Source organism: Trichosurus vulpecula, chromosome 1, assembly GCF_011100635.1.
Source record: "Trichosurus vulpecula isolate mTriVul1 chromosome 1, mTriVul1.pri, whole genome shotgun sequence".
NCBI classification, from domain to species: Eukaryota; Metazoa; Chordata; class Mammalia; order Diprotodontia; family Phalangeridae; genus Trichosurus; species Trichosurus vulpecula.
Genome location: NC_050573.1, coordinates 449,279,780 through 449,295,540, shown reverse-complemented (window position 1 = coordinate 449,295,540; position 15,761 = coordinate 449,279,780). Strand labels below are relative to the sequence as shown.

At 36.2% G+C, this 15,761-nt stretch overlaps 1 protein-coding gene across 2 annotated transcripts in view; it reads right to left on the bottom strand.

Moving 5' to 3' along the window:
* Positions 1-15,761, bottom strand: part of ATG10 (autophagy related 10) — a 335,179-nt gene that overhangs the window by 97,758 nt on the left and 221,660 nt on the right. For both annotated transcript variants that reach the window (XM_036742357.1, XM_036742358.1), the window contains one exon: positions 13,796-13,934. In XM_036742357.1, the coding sequence (XP_036598252.1) occupies positions 13,796-13,934 (139 nt within the window). The remainder of the gene's footprint in view (positions 1-13,795; positions 13,935-15,761) is intronic.

Below are 15,761 nucleotides of genomic sequence, written 5' to 3'. Positions count from 1 at the left end.
CTCTGCCCATGGTAAATGTTTGATGAATATTTATTGAGATGGAATTTTGGGTTTTTTCTTTTTATATTATATCATCAGATTTCTTCTTCTATGTCTCTTAATTTACCTTTTCTACTCTGGTCATATGATTTATTTTCAGCCAATATTATCAATCAATCAACCGACAAGCAGTTATTAAGGACCTATCAAGTGTCACTAGGGATACACAAATAAAGAATGAAGTAATTCTTATTTTTATGGAATTTGCAATTTCCTATATTTCTTAAATCTACATGGTTTGATAAATAACTAGTTCTCATAAGAGCCCCACAAGCTATTTAGATCTTACATTTTGAAGGTGTTCTGTACTGTATTTAATCACTTTTCATTGTTTTTCTTGATATCTTTTACTGCTTACTTCTGAAATTTCATCTTAATCCTCTGAATCTCTTTTTTATCTGCCAAAATTCACATTCCATTTTATTTGCATGATTTTGGCTAGATTTTCTCATTTGAAGAAATATTACTGGCAAACATGAAATATCTTAAAATAGTATCTGTGTAAGCAAATACTACCTAATAACATACCAACTGTGTTTTTTCCTATGTATGCCCATTGTAAAAACTAAGTGGATTTTTTTCTTTCTTCTTAAACACCTTTTTAATTAATATTTTCCTGTTCTACAACCTACATGATTTCATTCACACAAAGCATTTTCTCATTTCTATGTCCCGTTTTCCATAATGTTCTTGTAGTTCTTTGGGAAAATATTAAAAGAATAAGAAATAACCTGGATTCCCTTCCCTCAAAGTCCATTGTGTAACATTTCCTTTCAGCCTTTCTGCCTTCTTTTGTCTCTGCCCTGCTGAACCATTAATTCCTCTTAGTTTACCATACTTTTGGTAATTGAGAGCCTCCGTTCTCTGTCGATTTTGTTGGTAGTTGGCTTGCTTGATTCTTGTAGCTAACTTCAGCCTATTTTCTTGCTTGGTCAAGGCACCGTTGGCTCCTGAGACTGGTTTCTATGTTCATATTAGCTTCTTGATTTTTTCACAAGATGACAACAGTTCATTTAGCTGATTTTATTTGGCAATTAGAAGCCTACTGCAAAAGCCACAATGCAAATACAAGATGCCTACAGCTATTCTCTGTGAGCTCTCCAGAAGAATCTAATTATCAAAAGAAAACAATGCTGAAGGACATGGGAGCTTGGATCATTGCTATCTTTACTTTAGAGGACTGATAGTAGAACATGACCCTCCTTTGCCCAGAGAAAGTTTGTAGGCTATAGGCTGGAAATGAGGCTTACACTGTCAGATATAGCCTGCATATGGTTGTTTGCTTATTGATGCTTCATTGCAAGGAAGTATTCTAATCTACGTTAAAAAATAGATGGAAGAGTGCAAACTAGGCAATGTTGGAAATATGAAATTAAATTTAAGTATACTTAAAAATAAGCTGTATGTAATAGAAATCCATGGTGCCATTTATATTACTCTTTTCTGTTCTTTACATATGGAAATGTTTATGTTTGTTGTTTGTCAGGTTTATAATAATAAATTTTTTTTAATAAAAAAGTGTTAATATGGTGGCAGTGGGGTGGGGAGAAGACTAAAGATTGAGAAGTAACAGCATAATTTTTTTGAAACATCAATAAAGCATTGTAAAAACCTGAATCAGATTACCAGCTACTTAGTATTTCTTCCTACCTCTTTTCTTCTCTCATGATAAACAGATTTTCGGAAGTCTCTTCCAATCTTGCAGATTTTCTGTTGCTTCAGGCCCTCAGTAGGGTCTTATAAATAACTAGTTTCCTACTTTTCCTCTCCTCCATTCTTGCCACTTTTATGGTGCTGTTTTTCTTCCATCATTTCCACATATATGCTACTGTGCCTTTTCTATCCTCTTCCAATAGCATTTTGTAAAGGAGCAATTTAAATGCCAAAGAGAAGAGCTTATATTTGATCCTGGAGATGTTAGGAAATTTAATGAGAGACCACTTTCTTTCTTCTTTCCATATACCTCATCATAAGCTAGGAAGTGTTTCATTTTAATAATTATTTTACTGGGAAGAGGAACATGACATTTTTTCAGTAAATAGTTTCTGTTTTCTATGCCTGAGCAGTAAAAGACAACACATTTCACAATTCCATTTTCCACCTGACCTTGGCTTAAAGGTAAACCCTTTCATACCCAGATCACTTATTTTCCTGAGGGATCCTTATCCTCATACTTAGATTGATTCTATAGATTCTCAAAGGGACTCTTCCTCAGTCTCTCCAATCCATTCTATCCTGAAGATGTGCCTTCATTAACTATCTTAAAGGAGAATTTTCACCATATGATTTCCTAGCTCAAGAAACTAGAGTGACTCCTTATTGTGTAGCAGATGAACTTCTTGCCTTTTTTTTGAGACTAGATCTGCCTCTCTGACCCAAGCTGAAAGCACAAGGGCTACTCATGTCTTGTCCGGGGCCTGATCCCCAAACTGATCAATATGGATGCTTTAACCTGTTTGTTTGTTTTTTTTTTTTTTTACTGGCCTGGGTATGTTAACCCCTCCTCAGGCAACCTGGTTGTTCTTCATTCCCCATATTGATGCTTGCCTTAGGAAAAGATGCTCAATCTGCTTTATCCTGACTGCCACTCAGGACTCCTGAACTCAAGTGATCCACCAGCCTCAAATTCACAGTATAAAGGGATCATAGGCATTCATCACTACACTCAGCTAAACTACATACTCTTAAAATATTCATCAATCTTAAGAAAGATTGACAAACCAGAACACTACTTTTTAACTTTTGATGGGAGAAACCTTTCCAGGGACTGGAATATTAATGTATGTTATTCTGGGCACAATCTTCTTGGGTATGAGGGTACTTGGGAAATCTAATTGGTAATCATAAGGTTTTTTGATAAGTAGGGAATCAGAAAAAAAAGACAGCTGGATAGTCTTAGTGGTGGTAGATATTGGAGAATTATCCTTGATCCACTAAAAAGAGCAATACTTTTTAGTGATTACAACAAATTTATCAAATACCATGTCTTTCTTTTATGAACAGTTTAGAATAAATAGTGATGGGACAGCTAGGTGGCACAGTGGATAGAGTACCAGTCCTGAGCGCCTGAATTCAAATCCCACTTCAAACACTTACTAGCTGTGTGACTCTAGGCAAGTCACTTAATCCTGATTGCCTAAAAAAAGAGAGAGAATAAACACTGATACCTAATATCTTTGGCATGGTATTCAAAATTCTCAATAATTTGGTCCCAGATTATATACTTCACTTTACTCTTATTATTACCCTCCCACCCATCCTCCATTCCAAATCAGGCTTTCCTTATTGTTACCCCACTTCCATAGTGTTTATTTCAACTTTCAAAGGTTTTAAAAAAATTTTAAAAATCATATTAACAAGTCAACAATCATTCATTAAGCAATTAGTATGTTCTGGGCACTGTGCTAATTGCTGGGAATACAAATACAAGCTAAAGAAAGATTGTCCCTTTCTTCAAGGAGCTGACATTCTGTTGAGAAAACACATAAAAGGAAATTGAACAGCAAGGGGTGTGTATGTGGGTGTGTATATGGGGGGTATATATTAGGGGAGAGGCCTATCACTGAGAGACAGTCCAGGAGAAGACTAAGAAGTGCAGCCTGGAGAGGAATGAAGACATGAGTGTTGTGGGCATCCTTACAGGGTAGGGAGAGGGGGGTAGGAAGGGGAAAGAAAAGAAATTTACATGATATATTTATTATATATTTAAAAGAAATAGCAAGTCCTATATAATTGATTCACAGTTTCATGTGGGATCATCTTTTTATTATTCTACTATGTTATGGAAATGCTTGTTTTACTTCATAAATTCAAATAAATTTTTTTAAAAAATGGAAATTCAGGGAGGAACCAGACAATCAGAGGGAGGGGCCAAAGGAGTACAGGTTTTGACCAATGTCTTTTCTGTTTATCAAATGAAAAGTCCTCCTCGTCCCACCTTTTCAGCTATCTAAATCTATCTATTTTTTCAAGGTCCATCTCAAGAGTAATTTCTTCCACCAAATCTGTTTTTAGACATTTACAAAAGGATATAGAGTAAGTTCTAGAGTCCTATTAATATCTTTATCCATTTAAACAAGTTTTATATGCCTAAAATAGGTTTTCTGAGTCCTAGAGAGACAAATGTTGAGAGTCACAGCATGACTCTTTATTGGGAATAGATTGAAAAGATCAAGGAATGGAGTGACAACTCTTTAAATGATTCAAAAAGTCAACGTACATTTATTAAATGCCTATCATACGTAGAACGCTGCATTAGGTACTGAAAGAAATACAAAGTATATTTCAGTGTTACACACCCCGCCCCTTCCAGGCCACTCTCCCAACTTAGAACCTTATTCACAAAGGTTCCTCATGAAGAAGGCTTGTCTACAGCCTTTATTGGGTGGACCACTAAGCTGTAGTCTCTTGTTCTGCTTCTTTTCAAAGTGTACAGTTGGCATTCTTCTCTTCTGTGAAGGGTCATACTTCTTTAAGCTGCTTCTTCCCTCAGAAATCTGTATCTGTCTCAAGTTAAAAAGTCAAGCCCTGCTCTCCAATGGATGCCCTGTAACTTAGTCTAGTTTATAGGAAAAGAGAGGAGAGGGATTTCAAGAAAGGTTCCCTCCAAGAGAGGTTGCCTCTCTGGGCCTGGTTTTTTTTGTCTACTTCTGGCTCTAACTCTCAAACTTAGAATCCTTTGCTACTGGAGGTTGCCTCTCTGGGCCTGGTTTTTTTTGTCTACTTCTGGCTCTAACTCTCAAACTTAGAATCCTTTGCTACTGGTATGTTCCCCAACTGACCTGCTGTTTTTATACAGAGCCCCCAAGGAAAATGATTAATAATTCTCTTAGCCAACCATAAAACATTTCCTGTGTGAGGTTATTTACATTTATCCAATGGCCAAAGCCCCATCATCCTTTTAAACTGATATAAAGACTTATTCTCACATTGTGGGATTTTGGAGGAAAATTCCTTAACACCTACTTTACTCTTTGTGATTATATTTCCTCCCCTGAATGAATGATTGATTGGTTCTGTGACTCCATTTTGAAGTAAAGTAGGTTGAGAATTCCATTTCTCATGCTGGTTACATATGGGATTCTTGTGATTATATTAATTGAAGTGTGTGTATGGGGTGGGGCAGAGAAGAGGTGTTGAATCCCTTTCCTTATGTAAGACATGATCTCTGCCCCCAGAGAATTTGTATTGCAGTAGGGGATAAGCGGAATATATAAATAACTGTAGTGCATAATGAGTGCAATATAAGTATGAGACACTAAGCATCACTTCAGCCCTGGATCCAGGGAAGGTCATTAGAGACATCTAGGACTAGGAAAAGCTTCAAGGAGGAGGTTGCATTTGAAGGAAAGCTTTATTAATAATGAGAAAGGAGGGTATATTCTGGTATCAATAAAAGAAATTACTAAAGCCAGGCTTAGGAGGAAAACCCTAAGTTCAGTTTTAGGTATTTTGAGTTTGAGATGCTGGTGGGACGGCCAGGTAACTCTCCCTTGTAAGAAGCTGGAAATGTAGGTCTGGAGCCCAGGGGTGGGGGCTTGCTCTTCTTATAGTCAATCCTTCAAATGTTCAGAAAGAGAACTTAGAATCAGCACAAAAAAAAGTCACCTAAGGATAAAGTAATGGAGATTCCAAGACCTACTGACCTTGTGACATCGTCAAAATGACAGCTTTTTGCCCCTCAAATGGCAGATTTCTTCCCTGTGATTCATAAATTATCTGAAAGCCTCTTACTCCCTAGGATTTCCATAAAATCTCCAAACTATTCAGCAATCATTTTCAAACATTACAATTTTCACTGACGCTTATATTATTCTCTAATTGTTTCCTACATGTATGAGCTGTCTCCCCAACATGATTATAAGCTCAAGGACTGAGACCATGTTTAATACATCTTTTGTATCCCTTATAGTAGCTTTCAAAGTCCTGGAGAGAGAGCAGGCACTTAGTATACTCTTTCTGACTTGAACTTTTGCTTTTCTATGTGCTAGAATCACAGGATGTTAGAACTGCAAGGCACATTACAGATGATGCAGTACAACCCCTTCATTTTATGGATGAGAAAACTGAAGACCAGAGGTTAAGTAATTTGCCCTAGATCAAACAGCAACTTGAGCCTTCTAAACCGCAAGGCCTTCCATCTTTACAATGAGGTTGCCATTGAGATTTTCTTTGAGATGCTCATAATTAAAGGTCGCTGTCTGACAGCGGCTATTCATCTTTGTATTGCCCTGAACCTAGCACAGTACCCTGTATATAGTAAACACTTAATAAATGTTGAATTCAACTGAATACGCTGTAGGAATTTTAATAGGATATGCTAACCTCTGGCTGAATTCCTAAACTTGTAATTATGTCCAAGTAGGAAGTCTCTTTTAAAGAAGTGGCCCTTCTCAGACAGAGTCAACCCTTCTGTTTGCACAATCAATCCCAAACCTAATACCCTGTCGATAATCCCTTCAATTAGCCCTCTTTCTCATATACTGGGTCCCTATAAACATGACCAAATCTCCCCCACCCTTAAAAAAACAAAACAGCAAAAAAGAAAACTTTTTACTTGATATTACGATCTTCTCAAGTGGTCATCCTATATTTCTTCTCCTTTTCATAGCCAAATGCCTAGAAAAAAGTAGTCTCAACTTGTTCCTTGCATTTGCTATCTTCTCACTTATCCTCTTCCCCTGGTCATCTGCCTTCTCAATACTCATCTGAAACTGAACTCTTCAAAGTTACTAATGATCTCTCTTTTTATTTCAGAAGAGAAGAAATTGACTATATAAATTACAAACATAGTATAGCACATATAGATTGTAGAAATAGTGTTAAGTGTCAGTTTGAGTCAGCTAACTATATAACAAAGATGTGGTTCTTCCTATTTCCTTCATTTTATTTTTTCTTAATTACATGTAAAAAATGTTTACTATTCTTTTTTTAAATTTTGAGTTCCAAATTCTCTCCTTTCCTCCTTCCCCTCCTGCTTGAGGAGACAAGCAATTTGATTATACATATACACTCATGCAAAACATTTTCATATTAACCATGTTGAAAAAGAAAATGCAAACCAAAAACCCCTAAGAAAAATAAAGCTTAAAAAAGTATGCTTTAATCAATATTTAGTCTCTATCATTGCTTCCACTGGAGGTGGACAGCATTTTTCATCATAAGACCTTTGGAATTGTCTTAGATCATTGCATTGCTGAGAATAGCTAAGTAATTCACAGTTGATCATCATATAATATTGCTGTTAGTGTATATAATGTTCTCCTGGTTCTGCTCACTTCACTTTGCATCCATTCATATAAGTGTTCCCAGGTTTTTCTAAAACCAGCTGACTCCTCATTTCTTATAGCACAATAATATTCCATCACAATCATTTACCACAATTTCTTTAGCCACTCCCCAACTGATGAATATCCTCTTAATTTCCAAATCTCTGCCACCACAAAAAGAACTGCTATAAATATTTTTTTTACATATAAGGGCTTTTCCTTTGATCTCTTTGGGATACAAACCTAGTAGTGGTATTGCTAGGTCAAAGGGTATGCATAGTTTTATAGTCCTTTGAGCATAGTTCCAAATTGCTCTCCAGAGTGGTTGGATCAGTTCACAGCCCCACCAACAGTGCATTAGTGTCCCTATCTACACCCCCTCCAATATTTGTCATTTTTTTATTATATTATCCAATCTGATAGGTGTGAAGTGGTACCTTAGAGTTATTTTAATTTGCATTTCTCTCTTAATAGTGAATTATTCATATGACTACAGATAGTCTACAAATTGCCTGTTCACATCCTTTGACCATCAATTGGGGGATGACTTATATTCTCATAAATTTGACTGTTTTTCTATATATTTGAGAAATGAGGCCTTCATCAGAGGAACTTGCTGTAAATTTTTTTTCCCCAGCATCCTGTTTTCCTTCTAATCTTTGCTGCATTTGGATTTGTTTGTGCAAAACCTTTTTAATTTAATAAGATCAAAATTATCCATTTTACATCCCATAATGCTTTCTATCTCTTGTTTGGTCATATATTCTTTCCTTATCCATAGATCTGATGGGTAAAATTTTCCATGCTCCCCTAATTTGTTTTATGCCTATCAATGATCTCTTAACTGTCAAATCCCTTCTCTGTCCTCATTGTTCCTGACCTTTCTGAACTATTGGACACTATTAGCCAGCCTCTCTTTCTGGATACTCTCTTCTCTCTTAGTGTTGGAGACACTGCTCTCCTACCTTTCTAGCCACTTCTCTTAGTCTCTTTTCCTAGATCATCATGAATGAAACACTAAATGAATGAATGAATTATAAGGTATGTATTATCAATTTATTATGTGCCAGTGAGAGCTATGGATAAGGTTTATGGATACAAATATAAGAAAGAATAACAATTTTTGCCCTAAACATGTTTATTTTATAAAGGAGGAAGAAAAATATAAAGGGGAAAAGGGGGCATCTATGCAGCTATGTGTGACAAGGAAGTGATTTTGAGGTCTGATTCTAGACAAGATAAGGTAAAGGCTCACGCATGAAAGTTCCAGGGATAGAATCTAAGGTTCCAATGGGATAAAAATGAAGAGGGTAGGAACAAAAACTGTTCATCCATGTCATTCCCCAATCTTCAATCTCTCCCTATCTATTATTTCTTATCTGGCTGGCTAAAAACACTTCTAGGCCTAGACCAACAAACAAACAAAACAACTCATTATACCCAAGATATACAGGGAATTAATACAAATATGAGAAAAAGATATGATATGAACACAAGAATTGATATGAACAGGTAGTTCTTAAAAGAATAAATGCAGGTCATCAACAACAACATGAAAAAAATCCTACAGATCAATAATAAGAAAAATATAAATTAAAATAACTCTAAGGTTCCACCTCAGAATAGCAAAGATGACAAAAGATATAAATTACAACTGTCAGAGGGAAGAGGGCTAGAACACTCAATGCATTACTGGTAGAGCTATGAATTGGTTCAACCATTCTGGAAAGCAATTTAAATCAATATCCCTAAAGTCACTAAGCTGACTATATTTTGACCCAGAAGCACCACTATTAAGCATATGTGCCCCACAAAAGAACAAAGACACAGGGAAAGGATCCATATATACAAAAATATTTAGAGTAGCTATTTCTGTTGTAGCAAAGAAGTAGACACAAATATGGGACCATCAACTGCTCTGAACAAATATGTAAATGAAATGGACTAAATTGCACCGTAACAAATGAAGAAAGGGTTGATTTCAAGGAAATCTAGGGAGACTTATGAACTAATACAGAGTGAAATGAGCATAACCAGGAGAACAATTTTTACAATGATTACAATAATATAAAGGAAAAGAGTTTTGAGAGACTAACAAACACTGATAATTCAATAACAAATCATTACTCCAGAAGACCAAAAGTAAAGCATGCTTCCCATTTCTGGTTAAAGAGAGAAGTGATGGTGCTGAATAATGCACATATTTTAAAATAGGAGAAATGCATGAATTTGTTTTGCTTGACTATACTAATTTGTGACAAGGGTGGACTTGATTTTTTTGTAGGGCAGATCAAAGGGCAGTGATAGTGATACAAAAAAGGGAAGAAAAGAAAAAAAAAGATCATTATTGAAATTTTAAAAAAATACACAGAAGAGAGCTGAAGGAAGTTGACAGAAGAACATATAAGAAGAAAATGTTGGTACTATTTGTAAAATTTAGTATATACTTTAAAAAATAAGATGTACAAAATAGAGGTTCACGGTTTCACTTACAATTCTTTTTTTCTATTTTTAATTGAATATGTAAATACTCATCTGTTGATTTTTAAATTCATATAAAAAAAGAAAAAATTTTAAAATTCACTAGATCCTAACATCTTGCTAGCTGTGGTCCTATATCTCTACTTCCTTTGTCAGCCAAACTTCTTCAAAAAACCATCTATATTTGGTGCCTCCACTACCTCTCCTTTCACCCCATCCTTTTAGAAGACTAAATCCTCTGTAATCTGGCTTCCCATGTCATTACTGAAGTGAAACTACTTTCTCCATCATTACCAGTGATCTTTTCACTACTGAATTCAATGGTCTCTTTTTATGTCAAGGATTCTATAAGTGAACCATCATATCATCTGAAACTAGAAATGACTTTGCTTCCTTTTGTTTATGTCTATTTTCTCAATTTCCTTTTCTTGTCATTGTGATAGTTAGCATTTCAATCAATCAATCAAGCAGTCAATATGCAAACAGTTATTCATCATCTGCTGTGTGCCAAGCACTATGGTAGGTGTTCTAGTTAAAAATACAAGAGTAAGATAGTCCTTACCGTCAAGGAGATAACAGGGCACACACACACACACACACACACACACACACACACACACAGGAGTTTTGATCTCAGGGGTGAGGAACCTCCAGGACAAAGGTTCCCCATTCCTGATCTAGCCAGTGGTGGGATTCAAATAAGTTAACAACTGGTTCTCCACGGAACCGAGCCAAGGCACGGTGGCCTCTGCTGCTGATGTGGTGGGTGCAGGCCCCACCCCCGCTAACAACTGGTTTGCCGAACTCAACCTAAAATAAGGTACCAGTTCTACTGAACCAGTGTGAACCGGCTGAATCCCACCACTGATCTAGGCAGTCACAAGAATTGTGAATGAAACCATAGAACGACAGAAACAAGGTTCTGAACAGGAATCCTTAGCGCCTCTGAGGCAGGGATTCTATTCTCTTCATCCTGCCTCCTCCCACATTCTAGGTGGGAGAAGAAGATGGAGTCTGCCAGGTACTGGTTCAGAACGAGAGTTTAGAGTTTATAGCCCGGATTATCCTTTATTGTGTCATGGGGGGAGGGGCCTAGTTTTTCTCTTAGCTTACTTCTCTCGTTTCAGGATGCCCTTACTTGGTACTGGTATTTTTTTTTTAAATTCTTGCATTGGCTCTAGAGAAGGGGTTCTTAACCTTTTTTTGTTAGGGACCCCTCTGGTAATTTGTTGAAATCTACGAACTCTTTTTCAGAATAATGTTTTAAGTAATGGAAAAAAATGTTAAATTTCAGTTTGAGATTAATGAAAACAAAGATGTTATTTTTTCCATTCCGGTTCACAGAGTCTGTGGACCCCAGGTTAAGAACCTCTGTTTTAGAGGGATTTAGACTCAGCTGAAACCTTTCAGGTTATCATCTCTCCCAGAGTAATTCAGCCTTTCAAAGCTTCATATGAAAACTTCGTATGAAAACTAACAAACTACAAAAACAACTTTTGTTGGTATTAGTAGAAAGGGGGTCATAATAATGATTCCTTCTATAATCTAGTCTATTTGATAAGAGTACCAATATATGTTTGTAACAGAACACATATGAACATTAGGATATTTTGCCAAGAATATGGAGAAATACCCAGAGAACAATCAGATGCAAGAGAAATTTCAAACATTTGCACCCAAAAGACTGAGATGCAATGAATGCTCTGTTAAGCCAACTAAATTAACCCCCATACCAGAGGTTTGATAGCTATACTAATTAGTTTTAGGTTTAAGTTTTCAAGTACAGGATAAAAAAAAAATCTTGACTTTTCATAAAAGGAAGGAGGTTTCAGAGAAGGTTATTCCCCTATTTGCTAAATAGAAGGATGCACGGAGCAGCAGCAATCAGTTAACACAGAAACATAAACAGACTGATATGATTTAAAAATGAGGATTCCAGAGTAAAGGGCAATCCATTTTTAGAATATTCCCCAGATTGATCTTCAGGTTAGGCGAGGTTGAGGAGAAAGGAGAACTTATTTACATATGCTAAAGGGAATGGCTATTTTCTTCAACATTTCTCCATGACAAAACACGCTAAATGCTTTGTAAAAATAAAGAAAATTAGACATTTCAGATGTCTGCATAAACACTAAATACTTTGAAATGAATGGAAGATAACTAATAGCTATCCTTTGCTCTGCAGAACAAAAAAGGGAACACTTCCAAATAAATTACTTGAATGGTTCATTCCTATTAGACATAACTGAAGGGCATTTTTAAAGTGCATAATGAGAAACCAAGAAGCCTCATCTTGTTCTAGGAAACAGAAAAACATAATTGTGAAAGGTCTGAGGAAATGTAAAAATAAAATTTAAAAATGCGATGGTACTTGCAAGAACATTTACTCTTCTGCACTGTAAGGGGAGCTGTTGGCACGTAACAGGGAGGAGGGAGCGTGAGCTCAGCCACCAGCTTCTGCAATACCCACTTCCAGCTAGAAGCAGTCATGTTTCAACACCTCCGATTCCCCGATGCTGACAAGCTAAACAACTTGTTTTGTCTCTGGGAGCTCTTCTCTGGTGATTAACTGCTTATGGTGAATACTAATTACATGGAAGTACAGTACTGTGGCAACAGCGCCCTACTTCCTTTACCTGCTGCAGCCCCCGCACTCTCAGGAATACAGAAAGCGCATCCAGAGCGAGGGCAACTAAACCCAGAAAAGAGCCATTTCTCCCTACTAAATAGATTTATCTTCTCTTTACGCTGCAAGGTAGCACAACTTACTGACAAGAAAGCTTCTTTAACCTTTTGACTACAACCCGAATATAATTACAACAGGGTGAGCATTTTAAATGATTGTAATAACCATAAGCGTAACTCTGCAGCATGGAGTCTGTGAATTAGTGAACTCTTATTGTGTCCTCAATTCCCCATGTCCCATGTTGAAAATTTACCCCAAATTGTCACTTCTTAGAAACTGCACCTCAGATTAAAATCTTCTCACCAGGGAGTCTATGAGAATTTGTTCTCGTGTTTTAAATCCTAAGTGCTTGTTAAAACGCCAACACTGCAAAATTAGAGACCATTAAACAATATAAGGCAGCAAGTGATTAAATCTACCAAACACACATTCAAAGCAACTTAAGCTACTTTTTAATTAAAAATAAAATATCACTGGCTAAATTCAGATGTCTTAGCTATTCAGAAAAAAAAAAAGTTAGAAGGCTGTTCAAAATGCAAAATACTCCTGATATTGCCAGGCAAGATGCAAATGGGGGGTGAGAAGTGGGGGTGGAGGAGGGTGGCTGTTAGAGATGGAGGGATGAATCCTCCCTTTCTTTCTACTAGGTGTAGCACATGGCTGACCTGTTTAGTCCATGGACATCTAAGAAGGACTGAAGGCAATGCTCCAGGATGGAGAGTCCACGTGGCTGCTGATTAAATAAGCTTTATTAAGAGAGGCCTCTGAGGAGACAGTATATTCCACCCTCCTGGCAGGGGAGTGAGTTAAGTAATAGCAGCAGAGGTAGCTAGGCATTGAGTTACTAGCCATATTGACATGGAGGTTGGAGGGGAGAAGAAAGTTAACAGGTATTATATCACTACAATCATTGAAATTAATGAATTAAATAAAGGCATTATTTGCTTTTAGGTATATTAAATTATGTGGGGCTACAAAGCATTTCCCCCACAAAGTTATAGTTAAACATTGTAGTTTTAAGTTGTTTCTACTTGTTTAAAGTAAAGAAAAGAAAAATGGCCAGGAGGCTTAGTCAACCATGGGCGGAATGCCAACAATCTGAACATCAGACTTTTTCAGGCTGAGATGATATCATCCACACTGAAGCCCTGATACTCATTCTTTCTGAAGCATGAGGAAATTTACCAGTAAAACCTTACCTCACCAGCAGAGTTTTCTTATTTTTAGGAATATTTGTGACTTTCTAAATGATTACTTTCAAAATCTTTCCCCCTGATGTCTAAATGTTAAGAATATACTCTTCATTTTGGTGTGGTCTTACCTAAAAAGCTTGCTCTAAAGTACAGCACAGGTACTCGGTAGCTGCAGGAGTACAAGACATGGTACTCATATCGAATCACTTCTGATGCTGCAGCAGCCCCAACCACTTCAGAGTCATCAGAGTAGATCTCAAAGTCATCCTGAAGTAAGCAAGGAAACAAAACAGACAAGTGTCAATCAAAGTATGTTAACATGGTGGGGATGGGTGCTATGGGGGATTCTATGTTGTTCTGTGCTCCTTTACAGTTAATAAATGTGGGGTTGTGAAATAAAGGGGAGGTATTCTTCTGATCAGTATTTAACACATGAATGAGAAAACACTAGCAGTACTTAATTCCAGACTACTTTTGATTAATAAGGCAGTTTGATAAGAAACAGGGGAAAAATGCATTTCATCTGCAAAGCTTGCTGGCACAACTTTAGTGGTAAGATAGCTACAGAAACAATCTTCTTCCTTATCTGTTACCTATAAAAACACCTACCACTTGGACAGGTGGCTGAAAAATAACCTTTAAGAGTCTACTATGCTTGCCAAAAGTTCATCGGCTGCAAGAAGAAAAGTTCCTACTCCCATTTTGAGAAGGAAAATAGGGATTTTAGACACATTTCAAAAGCAGAGATGAATCTTTGTTATTTGTTTGTATATATCATCAGTATATAATAATTTATCATATACCATTATTAATTTGTTATCATATATCATCTATTTCTATAACAACCCTTGATTTATAACAAAGTAGGCAAATGTCAGACTAAGATTAAATAGGATTTTATGATTAGGTAAAAAAAGATGTTTAGCAGTCATGCACATTCTCATTATACATTACTATTTACCATTTATGTTTTAATTTTAGATGAGGAATGGTAAATAAGGAATTTAACTTTTATTCTATGTAATAAAACAGAATCAATTGAAATGAATGATATTTTTTCTTTCTATATCCAATATACATCTTCATTCTGAAGAATTCCTTTCAAAAGTAATAAGGTAGAAGAGCAAAGGAAAAGTATGACTAGTATATTCTTTATCAAATGTAAAAAAAAAATCAAAAAGCAAATAGGAAAAAGTACAAAGGGATATTCCAAATGTTATCAGTCTGAAACAAGGCTTACTTCTTAGATATCTAAAGCCATCTAAGACTTATCCAATCCTTATCACCTCTTGTTATTCTTCATTCACAATCAAATAATTAAGGAGTTGTAAGAATTCATCTTTTTGAACACTAAACTTGCTTACCATATATTTTGACTAAGCCGCAGTAACAGATTTACCAATTAAGCAAAAAATTAAAACGTTTAGAGAAGGAGCATGGCATGGTCAACGGTGGTCCCAGTCTTGGAGTCAGGAAAACCTAGATTCCGGCCCTTCCTCTGACAGGTACTTGTGGTCTGACTATGGGCAAGGTGCTTAATCTCTTAGTGCCTCCAGGAAGCCCTTTAGGAATATAAATTCCATTAAAGAAATTCCTGATCTACACCAGAGAATAGTTTTTTCACAATGGGAGTTCTCTACATGGATGAAATCAGAGTGTGAATACCATTCATTGCCAGGAGGAAAAAAAAACCCAGAAATTTCTAAAAGGCAGTGGATGAAGGGCAAGGCATAGGTAGGATCCCATGACCTAAAATTCTACAGAAGAAACTGGTTCAAAGATGATGGAAATGCCAAAGAATAGAATTCTAACGACACCAGTGCTGAAGAGAAAGAAAAGAGTTTAAAGAAACAAATGTGGATGCACTGGGAACTCATCAACCAACACAGATTTTTTTTTTTAAAAGTCATATATAGACACTAGAAGAAAGTAACAGGCAATGAAAAATAAACAAAAAAGAATGGAACAGTCCAATAAGAGTAATGCCAAAGATGATAAAGCTCAGAATAAGCAAAAGTTGGAGATAAATGCTGAGAAGTAAGGAATTTTTTTTGTTGGTTTGGTTTTATTTTAAGCGATAATAGGGTTAGTTCC